At 43.0% G+C, this 21,368-nt stretch overlaps 2 protein-coding genes across 3 annotated transcripts in view; both read left to right on the top strand.

Moving 5' to 3' along the window:
* The first annotated feature begins 57 nt into the window (after positions 1 to 57).
* slc7a1a (solute carrier family 7 member 1a) lies at positions 58 to 17,588 on the top strand. Its single transcript, XM_076751302.1, has 13 exons — positions 58 to 190; positions 7,246 to 7,527; positions 7,616 to 7,798; positions 7,873 to 8,031; positions 8,171 to 8,348; positions 8,462 to 8,595; positions 10,212 to 10,434; positions 10,883 to 11,022; positions 12,290 to 12,392; positions 12,723 to 12,928; positions 13,062 to 13,213; positions 13,362 to 13,470; positions 13,990 to 17,588. The coding sequence occupies exons 2-13, from the start codon at positions 7,341 to 7,343 to the stop codon at positions 14,172 to 14,174; spliced, it is 1,959 nt and encodes a 652-aa protein (XP_076607417.1). The 5' UTR covers positions 58 to 190; positions 7,246 to 7,340; the 3' UTR covers positions 14,175 to 17,588.
* Positions 17,589 to 17,754: 166 nt separating this feature from the next.
* The window catches only part of mtus2a (microtubule associated tumor suppressor candidate 2a), a 43,424-nt gene continuing 39,810 nt past the window's right edge, over positions 17,755 to 21,368 (top strand). For both annotated transcript variants that reach the window (XM_076749810.1, XM_076749809.1), the window contains exon 1: positions 17,755 to 17,968. The gene's annotated coding sequence lies outside the window, so the exon portion shown is untranslated. The remainder of the gene's footprint in view (positions 17,969 to 21,368) is intronic.

The raw sequence follows: 21,368 nt of genomic DNA, 5'->3' as shown, positions 1-21,368 counted from the left end.
TCTCTGTATCCCCTCCTCCATCTGAACAGTAACCCGAAACCTTTAATTCCTCTTTTCACCTGTAAAGAGGTGCAAAACTTTGCCGTACACCGTATATCGACATACTTTTAGTTTATCATTCTTTAAATTCCTCAAGAAAGCTCATCCGGTCCCGGATCAGTGCTTCATGCGCCCCCGCAGGGTAAACAAGGTAAAGAACTGCTCATACAACGATGCGTTATGATACGTAGCCACATGCATGCAGATTATAACACGTAATTACTAACTTTCTAGTATTTGTACCCCGGGCCAGATAATATTCAGCTGACACACACCAGCCAGGGCGACGTACAGAACCGCGTTTCCGTGCGTAAAGTTGAATGGCAGCGTGAGTGCAAGGAGCTGAAAGCACACACGCTGGAAACCGCATGCTCCTGTCGCTCAGACCCCATTTTAACTGCTTCTCTGTAAGTGCTGCGGCTTCCTGCAGCATGCCCGTGGAAGAGGCATCACAGCTCAATGACATCGTTTCATTTTAATGAAAAGCGCACCTCAGTAGCTGCTCAACAGTTTCAGTCATGTTTACCATGATTATTGAATGAGAGCGGTGATGCCTGAAATGTGTCAGGAGCTGCAGCTTAGCCTGACCACAGAGGGCTGATATTGATGATGATGATGATGTGAGGAAGGAGGCTGTTGTCTGAACTGGAGTGAAAGCAGCAAGTGGCCACACAGAGCCGACGCGGAAATGCAGAGCAAGCGTCAAAGCAGAAGTGGTGGAAGAAGTGCTCGCAGCAGAGTGACAGAGCCAGAATTTGCAAAAATAGTGAAGACAATCATCCAATTAAGCGAAAGTAAATTTTTTCACATACTGTCTTAAGCCATAAGAACGTAAACTTTACTTGTGTTGCAGGTAAATCCCTCATTCACTCCAGCTATTAGACAGATGTGTGAAACATGCAGAGTGGATGATCATAGTGTGATACAGTGATCCACTTTGAGGGATGGAGGTGTGACTCAACAATCCTCACCAGAGTTTGACTTCTCAAAAAAATAAAAAAATGGCTTAAAATCCAGTAGACCTGTCAGTTCCAGGTCCTTCAGTCTGTAAAAGCAGAATCTCTTTTAAAAAGTGTGATAAAAAATGCTAAATTAACCGTATTCCAAATTTAGCCGTATTTGAAGAATGACATGGAAACAAGTGACCTTTCAGATCTTGATGACCACAGACCAGTTGCAGTCAGTCTAACTTTAGCCGGTGTTAAAGTGGGTCACTCGTGGGCAAGCTGCTGACTGCGGGGCTGTTTCTACTGAAAGCATGTGGAAGCTTTCCAGGTACCCTTAGAGCATCCCAAGACTTCACATTTCCTCTTTGCCTCCCCTCCAGGCTTACCTGTTAGCTTAGTAATAGTGTAACCTGTAGCTTTTGCTTACACTCACAGTTGAGATGAAACATGCTGCAGTTGGTGGAATTTGACTTTGATTTGTCAAAGCATTGTGCACGAAGGAGGCAAGTGCAGCTGCTGTAAATAGACTGCAGTGTGTACAAAACATGGGTCAGTGGCTTATTGCCATTTTGGGTAGAAGTAATACACACACAACATGAGATTCTGAGAAAGAACTGGTCCCCACATTGCAGTCTTTAGGTGAACGGAGGTAAAGGGTCAATGTTTTGTTTCCCGATGTATTTGATTATTTCTCAGGTCTGTGTGAGGGAGCAGCATGATTGACTGCTCAGACAGGTGAAGAGCACTTTGCCTTTGTTTTGTACCTCAATGTAAGCCAATGGTGTGACTTTACTAAAATAAGACATGGCAAACTAACAGTGTGCTCTACTGGTAATGCTCAAACATGTTCTGGAGCAAAGCTTTTTCTTTTGTGGGTACCCCTTAGTTAGGACACATTACCTGCCACGTTTGCTGAGTGTTATCTCCACTGCATTACCTATATTTGCTGATCCTTTTTGTCCACAGAGGTGCTGAAGTCTATGATTTTTGCCACAGACTGCCTGACACTGTTGAAAACATCATGCATGACGTGTTCAAGGTGACCCTGAGGGACAAGCCACCGTCACAGTCAGAAAAACTTTGTTTGCATGAGCAGACTAACAGATAAAACCTGTGTCAGCTTGCAGCATAATTAAGACCACACCAGGACAATATTGCAAACATAACAAGTAATGTGATAGCGGTAATGTTGAAAGATGGTTCCTTGGGGACTCGCCAACAAATAGTTCACACTCAACTGTTGCATGCTGTTCTTTCTCCACAGTGAACCCACCTCCAGGAGCAGTCCCACTCAGATAGCTGTGTGTCCATAGTGAGTGTATGCATGTGAGCAGTTGCTATATTATTCTGTTAATCTCTCTGACGAGCATCTCCAAATCAGTGTAAGATAATGCTGTTATGGCAGAAGTAAAAACCATTGTCCCACAGATCCGTCTGATATGGCTTTCCGTGATGTTGGCGATCAGCCGTTGGTTCTGTTTTTAGGACATACATCATTAAATTACTGCCATGCAAATTGAGTTACTTTGTAATAGTATTGGTAAGGACTCCTAGCCTTCCTAAATGTCAGCGTTACATTCATGGTCTACTTTCATTGGTTCTGAAGGCTCACACCCCCTCTCATGTCCATCCACTCCCTCCCACTGATGGGCACTGCCTCCACTTTCCTCACATCTCATCTGCCAGATCATTTTGAAGCTGGCAGCGGGTCGTGTATGTCTCTGTGTGTGTACACAAAGATAAGAAGGGACCATACTTTGAATTTCGCAAGGTTTTTGTGTCTTTAATCCGGACACTTTTGAACCTTTGGCATGTATGTGGTAACACTGTCTAAATAATCATTCCATTCCAGTGAATTCAAACAAAGCACGCACGTGTAAATGCATCTGCTTGCATGCAGTAGTGGAATATAGTCAAAGTGTATTAAGTCAAGTGCAAGGTTAAAGTACTTGTACTTAACTTGAATATTCCCATTTTAGGCAAATGTATATTTCTACTCTACTCCACTGCATCTCAGAGGCAAATATTGTACTTTTTACTCCACTACATTTGTCTGACAGCTTTAACAGTATGTCAAGTAGTTAAAATGAACACAGCTTTAAACAACTACAGCAGCAACATGCACTTTAATGCAGCAGTAATATTAATACAGAAACATCAGATATAATAGTGAAACACTGACTGGGACCATTTTTTTTGCAGAATGAGGACTTTTACTTTTGGTATGTAGATATCTGCTTGCATGCATTAGTCACACCAATGTACTGTATGGAAATGTGTTACTGTGACTGTTCGGATCCATGCAACCGCAAAACTGTGATAATATAAGTGAGAGCACAAGTGGGCATGCAGAGTTATTACTGTAAAAATACATTTATTGAGGTTTTCACGGTCAGCCAGCTACCGCTGGATTTTGACCATGCTTGTGTGTGCATGCTGCTTGGAATAGCCAAGCCATGTGATTCCTCCAGATTCTATTTCAGAACGGCGGCCGTCAAACACTCTGCACTCTTCCCCGCAGCTCGAAGAATAGTTAACAAATGCGTCTTTTAATCCTTCTATCTGTCAAACCTTCCGCTCAGATCGACAAGTGAAGTGTATCTGTAGGTGCTTTCAAGTAAGTACTCCATGGATTTTCTCATTCTGCCACGAGGGAACAGGATAATGCCATTTTGACATTGATCTACAGCTTTGACATTGTATGCAGCATTAACAGCGTGTGTTTCATCTCGCTTCCTGTTTCTGACGGCTGAGTTTGTTTTGAATGGTCAGATTTAGTTTCCTTTAAGGTGTCATTATTTGATCTGATTAACTGGTATTGACAGAAGATTTGACTCAGCAGTTGCATAACTCGTGCACCCAGCAGCCTATATGAGCCACAGGAGGGGTCACGTGGTTCATATAGGCTGCTTTGCTCTGTGCTTAGTGTCTGCATGTGTGTGATCATTCCTGTAAGCACTTAATCATTACCCTGGGATATTTGAATAATATTTTCACTCAAAGCTTTTATTAATGAATGCCCATGTAGGCATGGGCTCAGCAGTCTCGCTGCAGCTGGTTTGGTCCTGCAATTTAATGGATTATTTGTTTAACAGCTGTTTTCTAGTTTTTTTATGAATAATGAGTGAAACAGACATTTCTTAAAGTACTCCTAATTTCCTCTTTTTTTTTAGTTTTTACCCACAACATGCAGTTACATTTACTTAATATGTGACATGTATCCTGTGCTAACAACTTTGAAGTATAATTTGTGTGAGATGTGTATTAAAAGTAGGGCTGCGACGAAAGATTGTCTTCATTATCGATTAATTTATTGATTGTTTTCTCCATTTTCTTTTTTTTCTATATTCTAAAATGTCAGGAAATAGTGAGAAGTACCCATCGCAATCTCCCAAAGCCCTACGGGACAACTTCGAATGTGTTGTGTTGTTTGGCCAACAGTCCAGAAACATTCAGTTTGCCATCATAAGACTGAGGAATATCTGCATATATATCTGAGAAAACTGGAACACCACCTAATCGTATTCTTAAAAACAAAACAAATAGTTGCTGATTTTCTGGAATTCTTCGACTCATTAATTAATAATTAATTGACCAGTCATTGCAGCTCAAACTAAAAGGCTCTCACTGTAGGTTCATAATGATAGGCAGTACCGCAACGGGGTACAATAAGATACCCTGCACCTGCGTAATTCTTTCCACACCATTTCTAAAGAGCCTCACCGCTGACATGGTACACCGTTCATGATTAGTGACACCGAGCAAACAATAGTGACCTCTACAACACTGGATAGCAGGTGCAAATGGGAGAGGCTGCATTTAATGACTTCTGATTCGTGTTGTAGTTTCAGGTTGGTCATGGTGGACAGTTTGGGGCAACAAAAAACCAAACTGTTTCATTGGGATAGTACTTAAGGCTCAGCACTGAGCCAGCTTCAAAATATAGGAAAGTGTTTTTAAGTGTTTGAGGGAAGATTTTTGAAGCTCTTCTTTACATCCATAGAGACTAGACTCAAGTTCAACCACAGTTACTCTAATGTATTTTTTAATATGTGGTCTAGTAGGTCAGGTTGGAAAGTTGTATCTGAGCCTGGATGTTTTCTGGATTAAAAAAGGCTATAAGGTTGTCACCTTAGCCAACCCTTATGTGGAAGTTTCCATGAGGTGACATGACTGTTGCACTGTCCACGTGACCTTTCTGGGTTTGTGTCATGTCAGTGGGTTCTGGAGAGATTCCATTATCTGGAAATGGGTCACGATGTTTTGCTGCTGCATGCAACTAACTCAATTCCCAGTCTCTCTTCGATGGGACATACCACTAGATATCTGCCATACCAGCACAACTTAACTTACATTGCTGCCTAACATTGTTTACTCCCCCTCCTCTCTTTTTTCCGCTTTCCATTCTCCCTACTGCCCTCCTTATGTTTTTTTCTTCTCCCAAATATCAAGTATTACCTCTCAGTATGTGAGCTCAGCACTGGGGAATGTGCATGAGATGTTGGACAGACTACTGACCCCGAGAATCTTCTCAGCAGCCACTTAGGAAAGACGTCTTACAGCTGCGCTTGGCCTCCAGAGGGTACAGATAGTTTCAGACTGCAGCGGCTGCTCATTCCGTCCTTTCTGCATTTTAAGTATTTTTTATTATCACACACTCTCCCGTTTTAATATGAGTCTGCTTTTTGTAAATGCGTGGGAAAGTCAGATAGTGGCATGCTGCCAAAGACAGAAAGTGTTTAATATAAAGGGTGACTGCACTGATTTTACACATGAAGTCCAGTTTACTCGTCACGAGGATGACCGCTTCGCCTGTATAGACAGTCACATAATGTCTTCTGTGGCTCTAGATGAGTTTTCCAAAGTTTGAGAAAAAACAAAAACTAGAGTAAACTCGGATGGCATAATCATTCTAGCTTTTGTTTAAAGAGAGAGGTGTGGAGTTTGAAAGAAGGGGGATGCAGTGAGGATCTAAGGAGCGTGGCCCATACTGGAGCATGATAATCACAATGTATTGGCCTCTGCTGCTTCTCGTGTGAGCCCCCCAGCTGTATGGAAGTGCAATATTATCAGTTTAATTTCAGCTTTACATTTTTTAATCATTTTTAATTAATCAAGGAAAATGTAATATTGGCTGTCACAGTTCAGATTATATTATTTTGGCCCTTCAGGTATTTTTTGTGCTTTCTGCTTTGCTCTCCTTTTACTATGAACTCGGAGAATAATGGTGAATTGTCCTTGTTGGTACTGTTTGACCCTAAGCAGAGAGAAATAATAGCAAAGCACTCTTTGTAGGTAACACTGTGATGAGCCTCCACGGCGTGTTTCAAGAAAGTGTTTCTGTGTCATGAGTTGTAATTCTTTTTGTGTTGAACAGTCTGTTCAAGAGCTCTGCCTCCTCTCTTGTGAGTTGCGTCGTGTTATGTAACATATGTCGGCAACGTATCCGGCAATAAGATGGATTATCCCTATAGGCCCCTGGTTTTTTTGGCTAGCGGTCACACAGTGTGGATTTGGGTTGCGTTATGTAACTCCCTAGGAAACAGTGTTCTGCTTAGAACAAGTGTGTCAAGCACAAGTGAACCCCCTTAACCCAATGTGTACCACTGCACTACGTGTCTTGATGTTGTGGATCGAGCAGCATACAGGCTACTTTTGATGTATATTTGTGTTCAAAATGATATTGAATCAGTTGTTCAGTGGTGAGCTCTTGTTACGTGATTACCCACAGCTTTACATTTAGAGAATAGTAGCTAATTGTCTCATGAACATGTCAGTAAGAATTTATTTGAAGGGATGTGAATAAGACTGACATGACGCCACCATAGCCATGACATGACACTTGTCATGAACATGAAGACGTCTTTATGAATGTGTTATTTGGTCATTTTTATTGCAAAGTTGACAATTTTTCAGACAGTACACAGTAAAAATGTGCTTTTCTTGCTGGTTTTGGCTTCTGGCACCCTGGGGCTGTGTCAGCTAATGGGACAGCTAGGTGCATGGCTAACTGAGCTAACTAGCAAACAGCAGTTAGCAGCAGTTACTTTAGCTACAGTAAAGCAACCTGTACATCAGGAAATGCTGTCAATGATCTTGGTACTGTATGGTACCATCATTAAACTGGTCTAATGACACTTAGTCTTAATGAAAAGTTCAAATTGCATCACTGTAGTTCAGAAAGTACTAGAGTCAATAATAAGTGTTAAGAACTATGAATCACTGTTCCTCATCGTTTCTCTCCTTCACTTCCCATTAGGGTGCCTGTGACCTCTACCCCTCTCCCGTGTGACCTCTGAATCCCGGTCGACCCTATACCCCTCCCCTCCCCTCCCTGAGACCAGACTGAGATCCATGGCGCTGGAGAAGCTTCTAGGTTTCGGGAAGCAGTTGCTGAGGGTGAAGGTGGTGGACTGTAACACAGAGGACTCCCGTCTGTCTCGATGCCTGAACACTTTTGACCTGGTGGCCCTGGGCGTGGGTAGCACGCTGGGCGCTGGTGTCTACGTGCTAGCCGGTGCTGTTGCACGAGAGAATTCAGGCAAGTTAGCATGACTGTAAACAATTAAAAGATATCCTGTGAGTCAAATCTTAAAGCCTCTAACTATGATATCTATTGTCCCCCGTAGGTCCTGCTATTGTGCTGTCTTTCCTGATAGCAGCCTTAGCCTCAGTGTTAGCAGGTCTGTGCTATGCTGAGTTTGGAGCCCGTGTTCCCAAGACAGGCTCAGCTTATCTTTACTCCTATGTGACTGTAGGGGAACTCTGGGCCTTCATCACTGGATGGAATCTCATCCTCTCCTACATCATTGGTAAACATGCTCAACTACTATGTTGTTTCACTTTTTGTTGTTTATCTGGCTTAGCTGTTCTTTCTGCATCTCAGGCACCTCCAGTGTGGCCCGTGCATGGAGCGCCACCTTCGACGAGTTGATAGGGAAGCGCATAGAGCAGTTCTGCAGAGAGTACATGGCCATGAAAGCACCAGGTGTCTTAGCAGAGTACCCTGACATGTTTGCTGTCCTCATCATAATCACCCTCACAGGTATGACAACTTCTTTCTTTCTTTCTGTCCTCTCTTGCGTTGGCACTCACATTGCTCACTCAATACATTTCAGCAGAAAAACACCCCAGTCTGGTTTTTAATTTGTAATTTTCTCTTCTGTGTCTTCTCCATTTCGAAGGTCTGCTGGCATTTGGGGTCAAAGAGTCAGCGATGGTGAACAAGGTTTTTACCTGCATCAACATCCTCGTCTTGTTGTTCATGGTGGTCTCTGGTCTGGTCAAAGGTACTTTGAAGAACTGGCAGCTAGACCCCGAAGAGATCCTACACGCCAATTACACTAGTAACTCCAGCCTCAAGTAAGAAATAGTTTTTTGTTTATTTGGATGACCCCTTCAAACAACAAATTCATCCAAGACAGGATGTTTTGTTTTTTTTTCCAATTTTAATAAATCCTTTCTTGGCTGTTCAGTCTGACAGACATCCTGCCAGACAAAGAGAGTTTAGGAGTGGGTGGCTTCATGCCGTTTGGTTTCACCGGTGTCCTGTCGGGAGCGGCGACCTGCTTCTACGCCTTTGTCGGATTTGACTGCATTGCCACCACAGGTCAGTCCTGGATGAACCAGAATACAGTCACTCTGCTGGCCATGTTCCCCTCTTGTTGTACTTCTCATATCTCTTTCACTGTCTCGTGGGTATGTTTCAGTTTTGGGGTCAGGGTGGGGCTGGGGGGCTGGTGTAACTGAATCTGGAGTTGGGACCATTTCAGTCTCACTCCTGTCTAAACATCCAGGAGTGTTGCATAAAGGGCAAGTGGAACGACAAGCACTGTGATGCAGGTTAGGGGTGTAAATCATGGTACAAGGTCTGGGGAGAAGTTTGTGCAGATCAACACCTTTGAATGGGTATGTGTCTTCATGTAGTTCTGTTTAATTCATTCAAGGCCTGATTCAAGTGAGCGTTCTTCTAGTCAGCCTGCTCCCTGCCCCCCAGCTTTTCCCACCTCTCTTTTTCCTGAATTCTAATTGGCTACACAAAGTTAACCATGAATGATTGTTTGAGTTTGCCTTGTAGGCGCACACACACTCTCATCCAGCCCAAAGCCATTTTATCATCTGTGCGTATGTGTGAGTGTATTCCAGCTAGCTAGAGTTAGATTGGCATGAAGCCATTATCCCATCCCCCTTTACACACACAAACGCACACATGTGCAGACATAGACACACATACATCCACACAACTGTTAGCACTGCTTATGACCCCTGACCTTCCAGGAGTCTGGGCCAATCAGTAGCCGTCACCTGTCATGAATAGTAGTGTAGAAGAAAGAATCTGGGCAGCGTTGGACACACTCCATCATCGCGATGTGATTTCACCACAGAACAAGACGGGAGTGTTTGCCTGAGGAGCTCTGTTGCATAATCGCTTGCAGCTGAATAGTTGGGTGTTTCAGTCTTGTGGGTGTGCAGTGAAAATAAGCTCCTTGTTGAATTTGTTGCAAAACACCCTGCAAAAATGTTTCTTAAATACGTCTGTGTGCCCAGTTTTCCATGGTGTTGAATTCTGCCAATGCAACCATACAAGATTGAATATCGTGTACAATTCAGAATCTGCCCAAATCTTGCATTAAATTGTGAATAGTTAGTGACCAACACACAGTGGTAGAGCAATTAATGGGGCTGTTAGGCTGATGTATTAACGGTTGCACAAATGACTTGATGAAACGATAGCCTCCAAATTTGAATGCCCTGTTCCAATCAAACTATTTACAGGCTCAGTTGACAACTGAGTGTACAATTCAGTTACTTTAAATAAAATGTCATTATTAGAAAGTAGTTCTCAGTGTAACCGAAGCAGTTTTTCTGATCTGTGACACTGAACAAAATGTACAGTATGATGGTAACCCAGCTTATCTGGCTCCTGTCCAATAGAATGTGTGAACTGTATGTCTTTAAGTGGTGTTATTACACTCAGTGCTGAATGTCTACTCTCTGATAAGTTAATATCAGAGTACATTCAGGAGCAGAATCCACTCTTGACTTGAAAGTATGCTTTTTTTAACTTAATACAGCAGTTTATTGCAGTTAATTGTTTTGTCTGACAGATGAAATGCATTTCTGCATTGTCTTCCATTCAATAGTTGGTATTTGTGGCACTGCAATGGGCGTTGCGTTGTATTTTTTGTCCCTTTAACTGTGCCCCCCTCACCGTTTACACCCTAGGTGAAGAGGTGAAGAATCCCCAGAGAGCCATCCCTATTGGCATCGTGTCCTCGCTGCTCATCTGCTTTGTAGCGTACTTTGGTGTTTCGGCTGCCCTCACCCTGATGATGCCATACTACCTGCTGGACAACAAAAGCCCTCTGCCTGTAGCCTTTAGATATGTTGGCTGGGGAGGAGCCAAATATGCTGTAGCTGTAGGCTCTCTTTGTGCTCTGTCTACTAGGTAAGCAGTTCCACACAGCTGCGTTAGTCTGCCATCAGTTATAAATGCATGCTCATGTACTATAGTTCTCTATCTCAGCTAAACATGCAGACTCACACATGTAGATATTTCTGTGTGTGTTAGCATGAGTGTATATTTAACTTCGGAAGGCACTTGATCCCTTAACTAAAAATAAGAGCACGGCTAAGAGAATATTGTACCATCAGTGCATGTAAGTGATTATGTAACGCTAACTCATGTCGCCAAGGCCACCACAAGCTCCATTTTAAATTCGTATTTGGTTTTTATATGGTGATATTATTGTACATACACACTTTATTTAAATGTATGTATATTGTAAGATACTGCTTGTATATGTGAGCTGGTGTCTCTGTTCATGTGTGTTTCACTGCATTCTTGTGGGTGTAAGTGTGGATACTATATATCCTGGTCTTCCCCCCCCCGGTAGCCTGCTGGGTGCTATGTTCCCTATGCCCCGTGTGATCTGGGCTATGGCTGACGACGGGCTGCTTTTCAAGTTTATGGCCGGGATCAGCCCCCGCACGAAAACCCCACTAACTGCAACCCTCACCTCTGGCATAGGGTCAGGTGAGACACTAACACGCATGTTTCAAAACAGCATTCATGGTCACGAAGGCTTCTTTTTATGCTGCCAGGCTGCTCTGGCCTGCCAGTTGTAAATTCAATTTGCACTGTGTTTTGAGGAAACCTGCCAGAAATCAGCACTCCAGCATGAAAAGGCATCACTAACTGTCTCTAATCCTGTCTTACATGGCCAGGTCTCTGTGTAGGTGGCATTCCTCTAACAGCGATCAGTGACTAGATTTTTTTTTAATCAACTTTATGAGACTTAATGGAAATTGCCTACCTGCATCATGGTAGTGTTAGAAGGAATGTAAACACCGAATAATTTTGGTATGAAAACTACGATTTTTACATTGTAGCAGAGAGTAACCGCATGTGCAGCATCATGCTATCTAAGGGGACGAAACTTTGCATGCTGGCATCAGAATATCTTTGATTTGACATCATGCCCCTGCTGCTCTACAGTGTGGCCAGTCTTGTGTCCCGTTACACGTTCTCCTGCCCCAAATCTGCAGCTCCTATCTTGCCTACCATGTTTGCTTCCTTTTGCTAATTCTTCCACTTTCTGACCTACCGACCTCTTTCAATTCTTCATTTCCTCTTGTTCCTCTACTCTTCACCTACAACTGTCACCCCCCTCCCCCCTCTCCCAGTCTGTTGGGTTCCATGTTTCCCCTACCACGTATCATCTTTGCCATGGCTCGGGATGGGCTGCTCTTCTCCTTCCTGGCCCGCGTCAGCGAGAGGAAATCCCCCATTACATCCACTATAAGTGCTGGAGTTATGTCCGGTAAGATGAACAGGGAATGTGAAATAAGGAGGGGAAAGGAAAATAGAGGCCTGCTTTAGAGGAGAGGGAAGGAAAGACAGGAGTTAAGAGGGCTGGCCATAGTGTGAGGAGGAAGAGTGAATGAGATGATGTGAAAATCAAGAAAAAAAGTATAACCTGCATGATCAGCTTTGACCTCTTTATTGAATGCTAATAGGAGCCCAAAATGCAGCAGAGAAAGACTGACTCAATAATCATGACTTGTGATTATTTAAACGGATTTTTCAAAACATTCGTAACTGTAATTTCTACTTGGATTGTGTCATAGCAGGTACTAATACGCTTGCTGTGAGCTTTTGATTTCACGCCTATGACAAACATGTTTGTGACCTACACACATGAAGTCTACAGCCAGGCTAACAGCTCTGTGAGGCTGTACAGCACAGTGCTGCCCTGAGCTAAATGCTAACGGCGGCTCCAACTCTCCCTTGCTCTTCGAAGCTATCATGGCATTCCTGTTCGACCTGAAGGACCTGGTGGACCTGATGTCAATAGGGACGCTGCTGGCCTACACACTGGTGGCTGCCTGTGTGCTGGTGCTCAGGTAAGGTATATAGAGTTTAACCAGGGACACCCATGTTCACATTTTTTCAGGAATTGTTGAAACTTCATGCATGAATGCAAGGAAATCACACTGGCAAGCAGCTGGAGAAGCAGAGTAATTTCCATATTGATGCAGCTTGAGGCTGAAACACTTAACAGTTCGAGCACCACCTTCCTGCTGCCACACATGTTCAAGCAGTGAGCCTTAGCTCGGCATTCATGTTGAAAGAAGTTTCATACTCTATAAATTTTATTCTACCAGACAGATTTTAACTGACTTAGTAAAGTTCCACTGGTAAAGCAGCTCAGTGCTTTTGTTGAATTGTGCCAGGTACCAGCCCGAGCAGCCCAGTCTGGTGTATCAGATGGCGAATACCCAGGAAGATTCAGAGCTGAGCGACGGCATCAGTGTCCCCAGTATGGGTATCCTGCCTGGTATAGAGGAGAGGTTCAGCTTTAAGACCCTCCTGTTCCCAGACAACCCTGAGCCATCCACTCTGTCAGGTTTCACGGTCAACATCTGTGCCTCTGCCATGGGTAGGTGATCCTGCCAGGCTTGCTTAAATAAAAGAGCATGGAATAAATATAAATTGTGAGAGCTGATGTGTTTGTGATTTCCACATGCAGATTTCCACATGAAATAACATAAAAACATTATGTGCTTCTGCAGGAACGTTGATATTGGTGTTCAGTATACTGGCAGTGCAGGGAGGCACGGCTGTGTGGAACGTCATAGCCCTCAGTGTCATCTTCATGGTGTGTCTCCTTCTTACCTTTGTCATCTGGAGACAGCCTGAGAGCAAGACAAAACTTTCCTTCAAGGTTTGATTCCAGACACTCACTCTATGTAGAATAGTATAGATTAAAAGCAGTTGCTTTAGGATGTTTTTCAACACCACCTCTGGCCCTTGCGCTCAATGATTGCTGTGTCTTAACACAAGTTTTCTTTCTATGATATTTGACTCTTTAGGTTCCACTGCTCCCCTTCATTCCAGTGATCAGCATGTTCGTCAATGTTTACCTTATGATGCAGCTGGACAGAGGCACATGGATACGATTCTCTGTCTGGATGGTTATAGGTAGGTAGTCGCCATCACCATCATCAGAAACAGTTCAGGTCCAAGGCTTACACTGACTTACTGGTTACCGTAATTGCAATGATCCCTTAAAGGAAAACAGTCTTTTGACTTGACACCGGCACTTGAGTGTCTCTGGCTGAAACAGTCATTCTCAGACTTTTTCTGGCATGCCAAATAAAGTTCACCCCACAGTGTTTATCAGTCATTAATGATGGTAGAGGAAGCAACTAATCAGAAAGGAGCCAAGCTGAATGTTAGTGAAATGAAGGTCAGCACGATAGTTCCAGCATTTTTATTTTCCCAACATAAATCATTCTACTTGGTTTCACGCCATATTTGTCCCCTGCTCCTCCACGCCCCCACAGAGAAGCCTGCCCCAGTAGTTTGAGAACAGCTGGACTAAAGGATAGTTGATTTTTCTACTGATACACTTCTCTCAGACTTGTTGCATAATTGCATAATGCCTAATTTAAGTTTATGGAGTGTATTACACCTATGTGTCTTGCTTGGCTTTCTCAGGTTTGGTGATCTACTTCACCTATGGCATTCATCACAGCGCTGAGGCAGCTTTGGCCCGCTCATCTCCAGACACAGAGATGAACGGCTTCAAGCATGATCAGGAATTGGAGACCATGTCTCCTGAAAAGGAGGCTTTCCTGCACTATGCGATCAATGCCAAGGAAGAGGACGATGGAGATTTGTAGGAAGCATTAGAACATGCTGCGTACATCTCAACCCACCCTGACGCCAGTCTGTCTGTGTATTTTTGATCGGACAACTCCCAATCTGTCACTGGTAATACTCCCTTTTGGGCAAAGTAATGATTTGCTTGTGACATTCCCCCTTAACTACTGTGTAGAACAACAAGATTTCTGAAGCCATAATTGACATGTTCATTATTTCATTTTGTAATAAGCTTGTTACCCTCTTGTGCTTGGCCTTGAGCTTCAGCTGCTCATCACTGCTTGGCTGTCTGAGGGCGGAGGGCTCATGTTGGAGACACGAAACATGTCTGTGTTTCAGGGAGGTTCAGAGATAGTGGGAAACCATGATATTTGTTTCTCTTCATGACGGGTTGCAGTTACTTCTTTGGACAGTGTCTGGGTTACATCGCTGGCAGTAAGGCTATGTGCACAGCTTTCATCGGGGTGCCAGGTCCAGGTTACAGGTCCAGAGTGTAGGGTTTAGTGGCATCTAGTGGTGAGGTTGCAGATTGCAACCAACTGAACCCTCCCCTACAGAGGCTGCACAAAACATGAAACACACCAAACGCTCTGTCTACAGCCAGTGTTTGGTTTTGTCCATTCTGGCCTGATGTGGAAACATTGGCAGCATGGTGAACTGGGGGTTTGACCCCTCTGTCGATATACAGAACTGATTCTCAGATAACAAAAATACAACAATTCTTATTTTCAGTTGATTAGAAACTAATGAAAACCTAACGATGAATATTGTTTGACATCTTTCTCAATAGATCCCCCCAAGTTCTACACACTGCACCTTTAAAACGTAATAACTGCTGTATATATCTACATAATTCTGTAAATCAGGTGACACACTATTAAAGTGTTTTTAAATACAGTTTGGCACCCATAGAGCTGCATTCTGTTAGATCTGCCAACTCTTATGTAACTGGTGTTGACATGCTGCTGCAACCATTCTCCCTGACAAATGAGAGCTTGCACAATACACACTTGGCTTGTCAATGATATAATTACCCCTGTTAACTAGCAGAAAAGGGTGGTTGGGCCAATGGCTGCACTTCCCTTTGTGGACCAGCAGGGAGCTGTAGCAAACAGTCTCCATTGACTCCAGTTAAAACTCCAAAGGATTGCATTGGTACCAACCGAGGCACCAGTGTTTTTCTTACAAAGGGGGAAAGCCTGGCATCCGACTGTGGTTATATGATATAGTGCACATGCACCTCTTAGCAAGGAGCAGCCGTGACCAGTCACAAGCCTTGGATCTGGCTGCAAATTATGATGCAGGAACTGCTGTAACAAAATATTGAACAGCATACTCTGTTGGACAACTCCATCCTCTGATACAGAGATTCAGAGGAGGTGATTTGGTCTAAAGCCCACCAGGATCATTTTTAATTTTCTTAACAGATAACCTGATTTATATCCTCCTCACATTAATAATAGCCATTGTTTAGATACACTATTTTGGGATATTTTATACCCTTGGTAAATATATGAAATCTCATATGTGAATCCTAATCCATCTTGATCATCAGGTGATGGTACTGGCAGTGTCTGAATGTCAGTTAATGTCATGTAACCTTAGATGATAGTGGATTTTCACAGCGCTGGCTGCTGTGAGTTAATGCGTCTGTAGCTTGTAACATTTAGTTTCTCTTTTCAAAAAAAAAAAAAAATACAGACCGACTTATTTTTTCTTAAAATGTTCAATTTGGATGAACTATTTGTTCTCTATTTTATGCCTTTTCTCATGTTTATCAATGTCTTTATATTACCCTCTTCCTAAAATGTGGTCATTTCCAGCGTGCATTTCAGATTACGAAACTGATTGAATATAATATTTACAATTAAGAAAAAAGCCTACAAAGAGATTCGTCACACATACATTTATTTCCATCTTTTTTGTGCTTTTACATTTTTTATTTTTTCTTAAAATTAAGAGCACTAATATTCTTCCCCTTCAATTTTTTTTGATTTTGTGCTGCTCACTCAAAGGCCACATAAGGATCTATACAACCTTTTATGCAGTAGTACCCCCCAAACACCTGTCAACAGGCTTTAGTATTATGTAATGTTCATGTTATGTTACTTCACGTTCCCATTAGTTTCAACCCTGAAGTACATTCGTGTGGTTTTGGGAGTCCTTTACCAAAAAAAAAGTTGCTATCTATTCATAGAAAGATTGTGTATATAAGATATTGTTTATTATTCATGCAGTAAATTATTTGTAAATTGGAGAAAAGGCTTATTTTATGTTGCCCTGTTTGTGTCGAACATTGTGTTCCCCATGTTGTGCTTACATGATCAGTACAACTGAAACTTTACCCTCCGTTTTGGTAAAGTCGACACCTTCGCTTTGATTTATCCATTAATGCCTTAACCATGCATTTTAATAACGATCACAAATTTGCAGTTTCACAGATCAAAAGCACATGATACATCCCATTCCCCATAATTTCATTTATTTCGAAGAAGTATAGCCATGCACCGTATAACGTAACAAAACAAGTATTTTTTCTTCTACCATGTATATACACATACAGTATATAGATAGATTAAAGGAGCTCCTTTATTTCCCCTTTGATGCTGCTTTAAAACCTCACTGACCTAAGCTTTCCATTTACATTACATGTGCCACATAATTATTCTTTTGATGTTTCAAATCCATCAGCAGGGTTGATGCAGAGCTGCTCGCCGTTTATGTCATTTTGCAGCGACAACATCACGTTCTCAGACTTTTTCTTGGTCGTTTGCTTTCATTGTGTGTGTATAACTACGTGTAAATGCTGAAAAAGCACAAAAGCAGTGTCTGTTTGAGTCTGCCACTCATCGTCACAGGTTTCTCATTTTGTTATCCGTCACTGTGATTCTCCTCAGCCTCACTGAAGAGGAGCATTATTTTGTGTTTGCTGCATTATGCGCAAAACTTTTTAAAATTTCCGGTCACACATTGTCATGCTGTCAACATGGCTGTCAACCAAATGTGCATTGTGGTGAGCAGGAGAGTTAGAGCTTCCATCCGTATCTCAGTCTGCTCAGCTGTCAGCGTATCAGTGGACAACAATGTGGAAGCTTTCAGGTCTAAAGTAAAGTGCTCAACAGCTGTCTGATATGTGACTGTTTCTAAAAAAGAAAAAGCTTTTTTTTTTTCTTATATTTCACTGTAAAAGTCACTGTGTGTGGGATTTGAATTTATTTACTTTGGCGCCACCTGTTGGTATAATCGGGACCGACCCAGGAATACTGAATGAGAGGCTGAGAGAAAGTCATGGATTTGCACACAACCGCACAAAAATCCCACACATAGTAACTTCACTCCTGTGAGTCAAGAATATCTGAATTGTTTTTGCTTGTCTCCTTGTTCACCGTTTCCTTTTTTTTTCCCCCTTCAGTTTCATGCATCAGTTCTGTAAATAAAACCAGCTTCTCAAAACCCAGACTCCTTCTTCCGGTGGCTGTTCTAGGAGAAACCCTCTTCTTGACATACAGCGTTGGCACTTTTCATCCTTACTGCTCAAACGATCCAGCAGAGAGCGCACATGAGTTGGAAATAAAAGCCGGGGCGCCTGAGCAGAAGGATGCTCTGCCAGGTGTCGGCTGCAGCATCAGCACCGCTCCTCCTCCTCCTCCTCCTCTCCCGGTCCGCAGCATCTCTCTCTCTCGCCTTGCACTGCTTTCACACTCACAGAGAGAGAGAGAGAGAGAGAGAGTGGAAAGACGTGCTTGTGTTTCGTTTTGCAACTCCTGCATTTGACCGACATTCTTAAACGAATCAACAGCAGAGGAGCCTGGAGGTAAGTCGCACAACTGAGAACAGCCTGGGAGGGTGTTTGCACCGATGCTGCTTGGGCCAGCGTCGGTTTCTTGAGGAAGTGTCGCACGTTTTTTTTGCCGATCGGATTTGGGTCTTGGTGCTGATTCGGTTCTCTCATAGCTAAATACGGATCTGATCCTTTTATTTTGGCAGCTCCGATGCGGCGTAGGCTAGTTTGTGAGGGGATTTGAGAAATTTCAACCTGTTTGTGAAAAAATGAAATAAATAAAAATAGAAAAAAAAAAAAAAAAAAAGACTAACAAGGAAGTTGACCCGCAGACTGTAAGTGGATCAGTTGGTTGAGGCGGAGAATAGCGGGGTTGGAGAGACAGTGAGGTCAGACAGGGAAGAGGAGGTTGGTGTGATGGATGGAGCAGGTCAAGTCTCTGTGGGTGATGCTAATGATCAGGCATAGATTATCCAGGCTTTAGACCTGACTCCAGCTATGATCCACTGTACTGAGAGGTGACAACAACACACTTTGAAGGAAGTTGTTGTTTTTTTCTCGCCCAGTCAGATTTGTGTGAGTTTGCACTGCAATTATTAGTAATAGAAATAAAAATGGATAAAAAAAAAGATTCTTATCTCAAACTGTTTTTCCCTTTAAATAAATGTCAGAAAAGATCTTTCATGATTGTGTTTCAGTGCTCTCATGCTGACTCAGCCGTTGGAAGTGGTTTTTGAAGATGGAGCAGTGTGTGAAGTTGAAATAAATAATTTAATAAAAATATGCTTTGTTCAGAGACTGATCAAACCCTCAAGGAAATCTCTTCTGTGATTTACTGTGGATAGAGGTTTCCTACGTAAAAAATACTTTTACCAGTCTAATTCTGTCTGGTTCTTCTCTTCACCTTCATTTGCCAATAAAGGCATGAGTGAGACTGCCTTGCTCCTGCAGCGGCGCACATAAAGACATCAGGTCTCACCATGTTCTACCTCTGAGGAGCTTTAATCAGATGCACAGTATTTCTATGTGCTTTAGCCACTTTTAGCAACAATTCCCATGTCCTCAGCCTCACCTGTAGGCCTCTTAGGGGGACGGGAGGAGAGGAAAGACAGGGAATGATGGATCAAGTAAAGGTGAGCAGATTGAGGTCATGTCTTTCACACTCAGCTGCCTCTTGTCCTGATTGATTGGTGTCTGATGATCAGGCTGTCCTTGAGACTGTGGGGGTAGTTTTCCTACCTTTGCTAGGGTGCATGTTGTGTTTACATGGCTAAATTAGTCATTCTAATATTTTCAGCTTTGCAGCTGTGTGGAGGTTGACGTTGTTTGGTATCTGGCTGCGCTGGCCAAACATGTGGTCAGTAGGTTCTACACTGAGATGTTGTGCATGAAATAAGTGTGGTTTTTGTGCTTATTGGGATTGTCTGCTGCTATTATCGATCCCAATATCAGAGACTTCCCACATCTATGGATCTTCCAGTCCATTTTGCTAAATCTTGCCAATCCCTCCCGGCCATGTTAATGTGGACTTGTGACACTGCATCAAAGCAGGCCAGCAGAGCCTGTGGCCTTGTGACTGCACGTTGTCTGCTGTAGCTGCTGTTCCAGATGCTGATGCATGTGTGATTGATTCATTACATCTGACCTCTGCGGTGTCTGAACAGCGATCAATTCAGCAGATCTCTGCCAGGAAAACCACTCGCAGTCAGTGGGTGTTTGTGTGTGTGTGTGTCAGTGCTTGGGCTCAGGTGCTCATGTATGTGTGTGTTTGTGTGTGTGTTTCTGCAGGTACAACAGTTTGTCACAAAGCCCATGAGAGTAGCGCACCGGCACGACCTTCAAGGTCATTTTATAGGACAGAAGGAAGGAGGAGAAGGAAGAGAGAGGCAGAAAATAGAGATGATAAGTGAAGTGAGGGAGAGAGAGGAGGAAAAGTGTGTCAGTATGTCCCTCAATATCATGTGGAATATGTGTGTTTCCAAGGTTTTTTTTTTTTCTTTAAACATGTATTGTTTCTTTTTCTTCAGACAAAAACATTGTACTAATTAATACCACAGTGTTAAAAGTAGTTCAGTGTGCGTTTGTGTGTGTGCGTGTGTGTTCAGAGACAAGAGAGAATGACAGGAAGAGGAAGAGGCTGCAGTTATTTCACTAACCTGTATTGTGATCGCTGAAAATTAAATAATTTGGAGGCTTCTCTTTGCTCAGGATGTGAGTGCGTGCGTGTGTGAACACAGTGTTAATGAAGTGTCAACACACGCGTTCTCAAATTCACACTGTCTTTTGTCTGGAAGGTGGCAATGAGCTTGTTGTAGCTCCTCCCCTGCAGTCACAGGCAGGACATCAGAGGGTGAACAGAGAGGCACGCCTCCACGAATGACACACATGTGTATACACACACACACACACACACACACACACACAGACACTTGCCTGTCCTGTGGGGAGTCAACATGAAAGACCTTTCCCTTGTGTGTAAGCGTGTGCATCAATCTGCTGAAAATAAAGTCAGTGTAAGGGAAGAGCTGCAGAGATTCCAGTTTTCTAATGCATGTTTGTGTTCTCAGTCATTTTAATTATATTAGTCAGCAAGCTACAGTAGTTATTAAGCAAATGAATGCTACTCCATGAATGAACCGAAGTCAACAGTGTTATTATGAGGACAGAGCTTCAAGAGCTGTACTTAACTTGGCAGTAAAAAGCCACAGAAACATTCGTAGAGTCCACGCAATTCATTTTTTATGACTCCACACTGTGCATCTACGGTCTTTTGGAGCCTTGTCCACAGTCCCAAAAATACACTAATCTGCCAGAATAGCAGCAGCACAGCAGCATATGTGAATCCTGAGCAGCATTCCTCTTTGATATCCCAAAAGACTTCTTTGCCTCATCACCTCCCTTTGTCCAGTCTATGAAAACAGTATTTGTGTTATACACACACAGACACACACACACACTCAGACAGACAGAACCAGCTCAAACCATGATCTTTTTTTTTTTTCTTTCTTTTTTTTTTTTCTGCACATCACCACCACCCAAAACCCTCAGCTCACTCTATTCTTTGCTCACCTCTCACTGATCCTTTGCCGGTCGTCCCTCCCCCACATCCCCGGGGTTTGCCACTTGCACATTACACATGCACACCAACACTTACACATTACAATACTAACTAGAATCCCCCACATTCCCATCGCCCCCCCTCCTCACTCTCTGCAGCAGCATCATTTATTTGTATTATCATATTTTCCTAAAATATACAGAAGTGACTCAGCCTGTCTGAGTTGCACTCAGCTTTTCTTTGTCTGGGCTGTTTCACCTTTGCCAGCTTTATGTCTGACTGTGTGCGTTTGTGTGAGCATGTGCCAACTTCCTTACGGTCCCACAGAGAATTCCACCATCGCTGAATTCTTTGTCTCCAACTGCTTTGCATTTG

Source organism: Chaetodon auriga, chromosome 15, assembly GCF_051107435.1.
Source record: "Chaetodon auriga isolate fChaAug3 chromosome 15, fChaAug3.hap1, whole genome shotgun sequence".
In the NCBI taxonomy this organism is placed as follows: Eukaryota; Metazoa; Chordata; class Actinopteri; order Chaetodontiformes; family Chaetodontidae; genus Chaetodon; species Chaetodon auriga.
The sequence above is the reverse complement of the archived record's forward strand: the minus strand, read 5'-3'. Positions and strand labels throughout refer to the sequence as shown.